Source organism: Cyprinus carpio, chromosome B2 (genome assembly GCF_018340385.1).
Source record: "Cyprinus carpio isolate SPL01 chromosome B2, ASM1834038v1, whole genome shotgun sequence".
NCBI lineage: Eukaryota > Metazoa > Chordata > Actinopteri > Cypriniformes > Cyprinidae > Cyprinus > Cyprinus carpio.
In genome coordinates this window covers 7,632,964-7,645,632 of record NC_056598.1, presented here as the reverse complement: position 1 = coordinate 7,645,632, position 12,669 = coordinate 7,632,964, and the positions used below count along the sequence as shown (strand labels likewise).

The window sequence follows — 12,669 nt, the reverse complement described above, 5'->3', positions numbered from 1 at the left end:
CTTCTCCGGAACATGATATTTTGAAAAATGTTTCAGTGTTTTTGTCCATACAATGTAAGCCAGAGGGGCTGTATGAACAAAAATATTTTCAGCATTCTTCAAAATATCTTCTTCTGTGTTCCACACAAGTCAGTCATACAGGTTTGGAGCAACACGAGAGGGACAAAATGATGACCTGATATGTATTTTTGAGAATCAGAAAGACATCACAATGGAAATAGGCAGGTAAAAGTGTGTACCTTATAGCCAACATGCTGCATGAGAGCGCTCTCAGCCTGGATCTCCTGTAGTTTCTGTTTCTTGAGTTTCTTCAGCTCCAGTAGCTCCTTATACTCCGGCAGGTGCCTCAGCTCCACTGGAACCCCTTCCTCATCCTGAAACATCACCACAGGATCAGAACAGTACAACACTCTTCACCACATCAGCTGTCACTGCTACAAAATCAGAGTTTATAGCACAAAATATAATCTTTACAAACTCTGGAATATTATACTTCAATGACCCAATGTTTTTTCTTGTTTTTGTTAGGGTAGGTTGAGGCTACATTTCTTGACTCTGTTCTCCCCTTATTTTTTTGTCACAACATAAAAAATGGCGTAAAAATTAAATTTTTTTTATTTATTATTATTTATATTATATTAATATATAATTATTATTGAAAGTATCAGACACATTTTTCTCAAATAATTATAATATCTTTGCCATGACAAATCCTTTGAAAATACTTTTACGACTTTTCATCAATTGAATGCATCCATGCTGAATAAAAAAAAAGTAATTTTATTACTGAAGGAAATTGTATGTATGAACACCACAATATACTAAAAATCAACACTGTAATGTGATAATGGCAATTACAATAGGTTTAGTTTGTTGACAGGAAAGGCTCCATTTCCAATATTTCCATGCAGGCTTTACGTACGCCTTGTGATGCCATGATTTGTAGTAAGTCTATATTTGGTGCATGTAAGGTTCGCTGATGCTTGGCAATGTTCGAGTGGTTATGTTCTCTGCAGGGCCTGCTGACTGGTGTCACGTAAAGGTTACATATCAGAGACAGAGAAAATGTCAAGCCACTGCAGTCAGTTCACAGTCACTCAACACACAGTTCAGCTGAGGAGACGCACACATCCGAGTCATCGGAATGATTTTGGCAGCAGTGCATGTCAAAAGGCAGCTCATCATTATCAAATGATCAAACATCAAGCAAATCCCAACTGTGGAAATGCCAGTTTGCGGTCTTTAAAGGATTTCCTGTTTGAGAAAGGCCATCAAATGTTTGCCAGAGGGGAAGAGAGGAAACAAAATGGCTTTCCAAAAGCAGTAAGTATTTTTCATCAACTGATTTCAGGTGTTTATTTTCGGAATGTCTATTTACGCTAAGTGCAAATAGCCCACCTTGTTGGCAGAGGCTATTTACACTAACTCCGCCCACCAATGTGTGATTCGGCTAGAGACACGTCGACAGTCATCAAGCTCCAGTGGCAGAGATGGTAAAACATGTGTCGACGCGATTGACCCGGGTTCGAATCTGCCTTTGGGCAAACTTTTTTCTCCCTTTTCAAATTTCAAATCACATCAGAAAAGCATTTACTTTCAATGAAAATGAAGGAATTAATCAAAAAGTTGAAAGTAAAGTCTCGGGTAGGGTTAGGGTAGGTGTAGGGAGGGCTTTATTGTCCCAATAAGGTGGCATCCATTTAATAACTTGAATTAAAATGTACACTCAATAAGTTATTATTGCATACTGTTTTATAATGTACTACAATACTGAGGTGCAGAAAATTGCCACTATTTGCAATAAGTAGTTTAATTTGCACTTAGTGTAAATAGCATCTATCGTTAAGAAAATATGCTATTTTCACTTAGTGTAAATAGCATCTATTGCTATTTGCACTTAATGCAAATAGCCGCTGCCATTTATTTTTCCCCTTCCAGTTTCTAAATCAATAAGCTTGGATATGATCTGATAAAATGCTGTGGCTGTTACTGGTTCAATCATACATGCATTTCTCTGATGATTAGTGACCCGATCAATTACTGGCCACCCTGAAGTGGGAGCTCTCAGATTTAGTTGGATTTGAATTGAAATCTTAACAAGGACTGACCGAATCATCCGCTCCATTATCCTGGAGGCTGCTGAAGAAGTGAGACCGTTCGTCCTCATCATCCATGTAGACAGGCGGCTCGTATGAGGTGAGGAACGTCGAGGGCCTGTACAGGTGCTTATTGAGGTGGTGCTGTCGCTTACTGGAGGCCTGCAATTATAAACAACATGTCCTATCAATAAATATGCACTGTAAAGCATTGTAAATAACTAATCATGATACCTATATATTCTATATGATACTATATATATATATATATATGTATATATATATATATATATATATATATATATATATATATATATATATATATATATATATACTATATATATATATATATATGTGTGTCAGTTGATAATTTTTTTTACAATTAATCGCAAATTACATTTGGCAGTGAAAATACCCCCAAAAGATTATTTACAACTATTTTTGTGTTAAATGAGAAAGTATTAAGTAGACATTACAAATAGTAGCTTTAGTAAGAAATATTTTATTTGATTCAACAAAATTTATTACACATAAATGTTTATATTACAACCTAAAAAAAATTTAGGCTACATAATTTGAGAAAAATCTCAATTTTTTTTTGTTCATTCAAACATGTTGCCTCTTATGTCATTCGGGCTACCTTGTTGAGCCAGTGGTACTGAGAACATTATATTTCAAACACTTTAAGCTCTTTTATTTTCCAGATGTAATATGATTAGTCCAACAAATCTTTCAGTCTGCAATGCGTACCGAATGGTTCAAAATGAATACGTGTACACACACACACAGACACTACAGTTCAAAAGTCTGTGGTCAGTAGGATTTTAAAAAAAAAAAAAAAAAAAATATATATATATATATACACACACAGACACACATTAACATCTAATTTATTGCTGTGATGCAAAGCTGAATTTTCAGCATCATTACTCCAGTCTTCAGTGTCACATGATTAGTGGTCAGCCGATATTGTTTTTTTTTTTGACAGCCGATGCCGATATCTTGGAAAGCAGGGTGGCCAATAATTTTTTTATTTTTTTATTTATTTAATATTTAAGACATTTGAAATCTTAAAAAAAAAAAAAAATGTGTAAAATAAACATGCTTATGCTTTACATGACAATGTATTTTTCACAAATAAACAAATATTTAATAAAAATATAATTAAAAAGGAAGTAAAAACTGTAACCAACAGGGCACTCAGTATTCTGGGAACTTTGAAAAAAATTTGATTCCCAATGCACACAAATAAAACCAAGGTAACACTAATTTTACATACAGCACACAGTGAAAATGACATGAATATGACATTGGGCAAAAGCATGAAGGGCAGCATAATTTGAAATCACGAGTTTAAAGTTTGTCAATCGCACGTCTCAATGAAAATGAACTTTCCTTCTGTCTGTAATCAATTCGCACGGACGGACCGTCAGGCAAGGCATACGCAATATTGCAGGATACAAATGCACACTTCATAAAATTTCACAGTTGGATTTGACAAAGTTTGTAAGGTTTTTGAAATTAGATGTTCATTAGTCATTCAAAGATTTGTTTAAATGATTATAAATGCGTATTTGCTGAATGTTGACGGCAAATGAGAAAGTATTAAAATGTTTGCTTATGTTTGTATAAAACTTATCGGCTAATGCCGATATTTGAAAAATGCCAAATAACAGCCTTAGCGATATATCGGTCGACCACTACACATGATCCTTCAAAAATCATTCTGATATGCTGATGTTGTGCTGCCTAATTTTTTTTGAAACCTTTGATACTTTTTTTCAGGATTCTTTGATGAATAAAAAGTTAAAAAGAAGAACATTTATTCAAAATAAAAATCTTTTCTAACAATAAACACTACCGATCAAAAGTATGGGATCAGTAAATTTTCTATTCTTTATTTTTTTTAAAGAAATTAAATCTTTTATTCAGCAAGGATGTGTTAAATTAAGAAGTGATATCAAAAATTCATATTGTTAGAAAAGATTTATATTTTGAATAAATGCTGTTCTTTTTATCTTTTAATTCATCAAACAATCCTGGAAAAAGTATATTAACCTCTTCACTGTAACTTGTAACTCCTAAATAGATATTTTACCATTGTTTTTTGTTAAAAAATTATGTAGGAAAAGTAATCGATTAATCTATGACAAGAGTGCACTTGAAAAATCTACATCATAACAGGAGTTCCGACCTTTGTCAAAAAAAGTCTTCTTCGTTGCCTTTTTCTTTATCGCACTTATCAATTGAAAACTTAAAATTTCAAAATTCATCCTTTGAAACCCATTTTTAAATCAGACATTGCATTACCATGAAAATGGTACATCAATATCATGTTACAAAATGTTTTTATTCATGAATTATACAGGGTATATACAGGAATCATGGAGTTAAATTTAATACCTTTTAAGACCTTTTATAAGACTCTTTCCATACATTTTAACTCCAAGTTTTAACCGGTTACATTGGAGACACTTTAACTTTACATTTACTATATACTGACTGAAAGATAGCACAACTAAACCGATCTACTTTGTGATAACTCCTTATCAATACAACATAATCCAGAAGGGTGGGAATGAAGCCCAAGATAATTAACTGAGTGACTAACCACTGCAACCCAAGAAACAAGAATTAGACCAATAAACAAAACAACTGACAAAACTTATTGAGGAGGGAAAATAAAGCTCTCCGAGCTAACGGGGCAACGAGTTCACACAGTATATTCAAAAGGTGTATTTGTAACATCAGCTCTTATTACTCTCTGCAAACCATAGCTTTTCATGACAAACATCTGAGTGATCAGACAGTTTACCTGTGATTACGGAGTGCTTGATTTGATGGTGTCAGTACTGCACCCAATCAAGTGTGAATGATCATGGAAGGTAAAATAATGATCACAACTATTACATCCTTTTAATTGTGCATCCCAAGCCTGTCCCAAATATAAAATAAAAAAAAAAAAATACACACAACCCAAAGTAGCGCATTTACAATGTCCCAAATATAAAAATGTAATTTCTATCCCTAAAATACATATTTTACAGTCACTGTTATGCACATTTATCATAAACACAGCTCAAATGCTTCCTACTAGTGTGGCCCAAAACATTTAGCACAGTTTTATTACAGGTCGAATGCAAAATGTTTCAGTGCAAGCATTTCAACCAAATGTAATTTATGCAATATTTCAAACCTTTTACCCTAAGGAGAAATGACTGACAAGATGTTGGAGGATTCGCTCCTCAACAGATAGCGAGCTCATTGACAAATATAGATGTGCTCCCTTTACACAGTGTGCACGCGATCGCGAAATCGAAAGTGAACTGGCAGCGCTTATTTCAAAGGGATTTAAATACCACACATATTGATAGCGGCACCCTGATCTGCAAAAATTAAATACAATATTAGAATGTTTGTGGGAGCGGATTCAAAAATCACGGGAGCAGATGGGAGCATGCGGTAATGATAGCGCGGGGCTTGTTGATCCCGCTCTCGCTGAATTTCTGACCGCGCAGTCAGTCAGTGAGTGCCGTAACAGATGACGTCAAATCTTGCGGCATTCCATAAATAAACTACACAGAACCCCACTATTCGGAAAATATACATAATGAAAAGATGATACAAAATTTAATACTTTGGTAAATGGCATTTAAGACTTTTTAATACTTTTTAAAGGCCTTAATTTTCTCTAAATTGATTTCTCAACTTTTAATACTTTTTAAGACCCTGCAGACACCCTGTTATAAAAATTTTCATTTGGATCCTGCACTTTCAAGTCTACGTTCAAAAATGTGAAAGACAGTTAAGGGGTTAATATAATATTTATTATTTATTATATATAATAATATTTGGCAGCACAACTGTTGCCAACATTGATAATTTTAATAATAAATCTGCATATTAGAATGATTTCTTAAGGATCATGTGACACTTTATACTGGAGTAATGGCTGATGGAAATTCAGCTTTGCATCACAGAAATAAATTATATTTTAAAGGATATTAAAATAGAAACCAAGATAACTGTTTTTTTTTTCTTCTGTATTTTTGATCAAATAAATGCAGCCTTGATGAGCATAAGAGACTTCTATAAAAAAAAAAAACTTTACAAATCTTACTGATCCCAAACTATTGACTGGTAGTGTGTGTGTGTGTGTGTTTATTCAGCACAGATGCTTGAACTGATTAAAAGTGACAGTAAAGACATTTACATTGTCAGAAAAAAGAACTTAAAATAAATTTATTTTACATTATATTATACATTTTAAAAGACCAATTTACCTTTTTGCTGTACATGCACACATTGGGTGTTCTGCCTGGTACTGGAATACCAGCTTTTGTCAGTTTTATGAAATATTTCTGTACCCTGCTAGCAACCTGTGAAGAAGAGGGACAAAAACTTAGTATACAAACAGAGCTGGCTCTGTATCCATTGGTTAAGCTTTCCTACCACAGCTTTTAGAGGTTAAGACTCCTGTCCCATTAGTGAAAAACATCTTTAAATAATACAGTCTCCATTAAATGGGGCTGTAAGGATGTTAATTGCCTGACTGCTTTAGAGAGCACTGAAAAGGTGACTAGAGATTTGAATGTCCATCAAGGCCAAAAGAAGATGAGGGTGACTGTGTAGAGCGGGGCCTGAAGACGCACCTGTTTGGCGGTCCTGTTGCCAAGTTCATCTGCGATCTTCTGCCAGCGTTTAGACTCGACCTCCTCTGGTGGAAACTTCAAAAGCAGCTGCTCCAACTTTTTCTACAAATTTCACATACGAGATGTGATGAGCAAACTGCCAAACCTAACAGCTCAAGAGCAACACAAAATACTAAAATGCACATTCTATCATAAATTAGCTTATATCAACAGTTAGCTTCTGTCCAATAATTTGAATGGAGAAGTAGCTTTTTAAGAGTGGTACAACTGTTTGATGTTAAAGTTTCTCAGATGTTTGTTCATAAAAGGCTCGGATTTCATGACTATGAAGAGTTCTTGGGTAGCTTCATACCTGCTCTTCAACAGTCCACAGCTGGTTGAAGGTGTCAGGTTTGTTCTGGTTGCACAGCCTCCCTCTTATCATCTGTCCAAACACCACAAACCAGAAAATGTTAGCAGTAGCACACAGTTCAAAACTATACATGGACATCAACTTTGATTTCAGGTTAAAGAACATTCAGAAGATGTAACTGGTCAACCTGCTTTTAGGCATTTCACTATATATATATATATATATATATATGTTAGGGGTGGAACTGTTCGGTTTGTGTAACGGTTTTAGAGTCACTGTTTCGGTATGGTTCGGTATGTGCTATGTTTAGGCAAAAACTATACTATCAAATAAAAATAAAGAAAATAAGAATAATTTATATAACTACAAGCAACAGCACAAATAAATACAACACATTAAGGATACAAATAAAATAAACAGTGATTTTCATTTTTTTTTTTAGGTAGGTCTAACGTTAGTTTTCAGGTACAGAAATTGAATAAAGTAATCAAATGTAAAATAGCACTGCATATTTGACTGTATATATTAAAAAAATAATCTTTAAAGTTACAAAAACTATTCAATCAAGGGCAGTGAGTGATTTCTTTGATGTTGTTCTTTGATTAATATTAAGAAAGTGCTGTCACTCTAAGAGAATGCACTGATACAGTACATTCAGCCGGCTATGTCTCCTATAGGATACTTACCAAGACAGGCATTTGGACATAATTTTTGTGTGAATTTGCCCATTTAAACACAATACTTCAGAGAAAGTTTAATATTTGCATGTGTTCTGAGGCACAGGTTTGCACGCTTCGGATGAGCGCATGCACAAATCTTCTCACTGCGCACACCATCTCGCGTCCACTGGCTCTTAAAAAGGGTCATTAAACCTCAGACTACTTTTTCTGAGATGTTTGTGTTGCACATCATAGAAGACAATGTTTCATTCGATAGTTCTAACTGTTGGAGAAAACTGGTTAATTTTAAGTTTTTTTGCACTATTTTCATCTTCCAGGTTTAAAATCGTGTTGACGTCACAATTTGTGACGTGGCAATGGACTATAGTACATCGATGACGCATCGTTGTCTATTAAATTATTAATAAGACTGCATGTTCTTATCCTATGAGAAAATGCTTCGCTTAATTATTCACAACAGCATGTGTTGATTTGTTATGACAGACGTTTCAGACTGTGAGATGACATTACACACATTAACTGAGAGAAACGTTCATGGATCATAGAAGAGTATTTGTTTTTGCTTTGTAATAAGAGTTCGGCACAAACGCAATTCATTCACTTAGTGAGTGTAAATGTTTTTGTAGCTCCGTGACACAACCCGTTAAAAGGCTTATATAAACGCCGCAGAATAAGTCTAAAGGGGTCATATGATGTTGCTAAAAAGAACATTATTTTGTGTATTTGGTGTAATGCAATGTGTTTATGCGGTTTAAGGTTCAAAAAACATTATTTTCCACATTCCACAAGTACATTATTGTTGCTCCTCTATGCCCCGCCTTCCTGAAACGTGTCGATTTTTACAAAGCTCATCGTTCTGAAAAGCGAGGGGTGCTCTGATTGGCCAGTGCATTGTGATTGGCTGAATGCCTCAAGTGTGTGACGGAAATGTTACGCCCCAACATACTGAGATGCCGTCTCCCGGAACGACAAGACAAAACCAATAAAACTTATTACAAACGAGGCATTCGTTACATCCAGTGGGGACATAATTACTGATTATAATGACTTATAGTGTCTTTTTACGTGTTGCAATGTGTATCGCACTGCGTAAACACAAAACCATGTCCGCATTTGTTATCAGATAAATGACAAATAACAAATAACAAGCATTACTCTACACTGCTCAAAACTCACGTTTGAATCATCAGTGCCAAATATGTAAACATACTTACAGTCAGAAGTGCTAGACTGTCCTTGCAAAGTTGGAATTGCCCCACTTCATAGAAACAGCATTTATAAACAGCAAGAATAAAAGTCACACCTTCTTTCTTTGCGTGAACATTTGGGCGGTGTTATGCAAATCTTCCCACACAGTGACATAGACATGTGGGGGCGTGTTAGAACGAGCTGTTTTTGGAGGGTGTGGCTGACTATTGACTTTTATAAAGAATATCTCTTTGGGTTTGAGACTTTAGTCTTTGCAACTATACAGATATTCTTTATGCACCAAGAGCTTGCAACACTCCAAAGAGAAAGGAAAAATTGTAATCGCATCATATGACCCTTTAAAGTTATCAGAGGTGCAACAGCTCGTTCATATCCATGTTTTCGATGCAGAGTGCAAATGGCTGTGCATTTATGTGTGTTTTTGACTTGATGGGAGCGAAATGAAACCATCTGAAACTGAAGGTCTCTGTGCTACCTGTGCGCGAGCACTATCAGCACCAGGGTGATGACAGATTAAATGCTCATATTCCAGCGTACGGCATTCGCATTGAACAAGAGTAAATGGTTTGTCCACTGTTTTTTTTTTTTTTTAAATCACTGTTGTTGTAATGTATTGGGAAGCCAGAATGCGCATCCATCAACAGAAACATATATTAGCCGAATCCTGTTTGTTTTGTGTGTTATTTATAGCAAACCATATTACAGATGCATTGTCAGATTTAAGTTGAACCGCTGTCCTAGCGTGTGCCGAACCGTGTGTGGAGAACCATATGGTTCGATTTTTTTCCAGCAAACCGTTCCAACCCTAATATATGTATGTATATATATGTATATATGAAGAATTTGGTTCCAAAATGCTATAAATCCATTTTGATTAATTTGAGTAAAAATGTGTTTTCTTTACCAAGAAATTGGCAAATTGGCATATAGCATCTTTAGGTTAAAATAACATTAAAAATTTAAATCCAAATTTTGATTTTCAAAGACTCATTATAAAATGTTATATTTTTTTCCCTAAATGCAATAAATCCATGATAGTTTTTTTTTCTTTTCTTTTTGAATGAAAAATGCAATAAATCCATTGAATCAATATGAAAGTTATTTTTCATATTGAAACTGTTGAAAATAAACAGTAAGCTGATCCACATATGACAGCCTCTGAACTATTATATACAGGCACTGGACTAAAAATACATTCATCAGTCATCGTTCCCAAAATGAATTCAACAAGTCATCTTGTTAATGCTATAAATTAACTACAACAATAAAAGAAAATTTCATCATGAACAAGAACACGAACAACAAAATCACATTAGACCACAGAAACTCCAAAATGACATTTCCCTTACATTCAATTTCCAAAAATGCATTCATATTTGCCATGTTACATTGATTTAGACTAGTGCTATATGCTGTATTAACAAAAACATAAATGGCATTAATAAAAACACTAACACTGACAAGCTACCCAATATAGCGTTCATAATCAAATGCAATTCAAATAATGAACGCGATATTGCGTAGCTTGTCAGTGATCTTCGGCTCTGTATATTAAATATTAATGCAGCTCCATCTGAAAGCACATGATGGAGATTTACTGGTACAATTAATCACAGAATCGGCATTACTGACGAGATGCGCACGACAATCACATGCGATTTATCGTGCAGCCCTTGTTTGTTGATCACAAAGTACAAAGTAGATGAGGAAAACTAGGATGCTGGGTGTATTCAAAGCACCGCCATGACTGTCTAGAGTGCATGGAATGGTGCACTGTGATTGGTTGAGCGGATATATCACATTCTGCAGAGAAGGGAGACTGGCGTTTGTTGCGGTTTTGAAAAAAAAGGAGAAAACATAACAGAATAATTTGGCAGGTATCGCATTTTGCATAAAATTAAAAATTGACTTTTCAATACCAACCAGATACAAAACTGATTTTGGCAGAAACATTTTGGAACCAAACTCTTCATATGCACACATTGCAATACACTTAAAATTATTAATTTATGTAAAACTATTCATTTAATTATATATTTCAGTTTTATATTTAAGTACACAGTCTTGTACCGTTGTCTTTTTGTCCAATGATTTTCAAGGTCTTTTTATTTGCTTCAAATAAATGTTTGTAATGTTTTAATTCACGTCTTACCTGGTTATTTTGATTCATGGCTTATAACGCTTTAACAAACAGTTCTGGAACTAACACATCTGAAAATGTGGGTGGGCAATAATGAACTCTACTTACTTTTTACCATTAATAAAGAGAAACTGCACATACTCACATATCCACATATACAGAAATAGAAATGCAAAATCCCTATACCCATATACATAAAACAAACACACACACAAAATCAAAATAACAAAAAGATTACAATCCCTTCTCCCACTGGTTTCCATAGATACCATCTTTTCGCTACATGTGCTCCATGAACATACTAAACAAGAGAGAAGGGCTGAACTGACTGGTGTGAAGCTGCAGGAAGAAAGCTAGTTTGTCTGAACACGGCACTTCCAAAAACAAGCCAGTAGACACACTGTTATTTGTGATCAGTATGCTTGCAGTGCATTTTTGTTGAAATGTAACAGCAGAATGAATATGGATGGAGATCTTGTGTTCTCAGGGAAGATATTGTGTATGCAGAGCACATTCGAGTTCATGTCCTAGGGCTCAAGCATATATAACAAGAAACAACGTCAAGTTAAATGTTAGGTCTTGATCTTATTATGTATCAGATGCAGTGGTGTGTGATGAAACATGGTGAAATTTTAGGTCATGGGGAAAAAATGAGCAAAGCATAAAGGAGAATCTGTAACCCCATGTTTTCCTTAAAACACAACATGCAGGTTCATAGTCAAGACAGCTGTAAATGGTGACAGAATACAAATGACGAGAAGTACAAAGACTTTGAGTTTACCTGAGCTCTGCTACTGGACATGCTGTGTTCTGGACCGTCACTTGACGGCAGGGAGGAGGAGTAAACAGATGAGGAGTCACCCTCCTTCTTGGAATCCACAGGACTTTTTGGTCGAGCAGGCAACCCCACTACAGAAAGACAATAAGCAGTTTAATTTTGGCATACTCCCTTGTCCATGCATTTGCCATTAAAAACACATACCCCAAAAGTAATTAAAATAATAAATAAATAATACGCATTAATTTATGGTATGAAATTAAATCTGAAGGAGTTTATATGATAAAGAAAAAGGACAAATCTTTTAAATATTTATTGCCAAGGTCTTAGAAATATACGCTTTGTATTCATGTTCGTTTTTTTTTTTTTTTTAACCCAGTATATTTTTTAGCAAATAAACACAGCCTTGGTGAATGCAAGAGACTTCTTTTAAAAACATTTAAAAACTTGCTGCCCTGAAACATCTGAACAGTGGAGCAATGTATTCTTGTATTAATGTCGATATCATATGGTTAAATAAAACAAAATCAAATTAAAAATTAACTGATAAATATGCTAACTTGCACCACATGATCGACAACCTAAACATCAAATTATATGGTTATTTACTGACCTTGACACAATCATAAGGGTCAACAAGATATAACTTCCTATTTAACATTCTTCTGCATGTTCACACTTGATCACAACACAGAACTTTTATTAAAAGGAAACATTTATTTTTCAAATATTAATGCAATTATAAAAATTAAAACAGTTTTG

At 34.5% G+C, this 12,669-nt stretch overlaps 1 protein-coding gene across 4 annotated transcripts in view; it reads right to left on the bottom strand.

Moving 5' to 3' along the window:
• LOC109055352 (ZZ-type zinc finger-containing protein 3-like) overlaps positions 1 to 12,669 on the bottom strand; it is a 35,338-nt gene that overhangs the window by 3,887 nt on the left and 18,782 nt on the right. For all 4 annotated transcript variants that reach the window (XM_019072577.2, XM_042717934.1, XM_042717935.1 and 1 more), the window contains 6 exons: positions 11,911 to 12,038; positions 7,101 to 7,172; positions 6,749 to 6,850; positions 6,380 to 6,475; positions 2,109 to 2,258; positions 240 to 374 (listed from right to left, as the gene is read on the bottom strand). In XM_019072577.2, the coding sequence (XP_018928122.2) occupies positions 240 to 374; positions 2,109 to 2,258; positions 6,380 to 6,475; positions 6,749 to 6,850; positions 7,101 to 7,172; positions 11,911 to 12,038 (683 nt within the window). The remainder of the gene's footprint in view (positions 1 to 239; positions 375 to 2,108; positions 2,259 to 6,379; positions 6,476 to 6,748; positions 6,851 to 7,100; positions 7,173 to 11,910; positions 12,039 to 12,669) is intronic.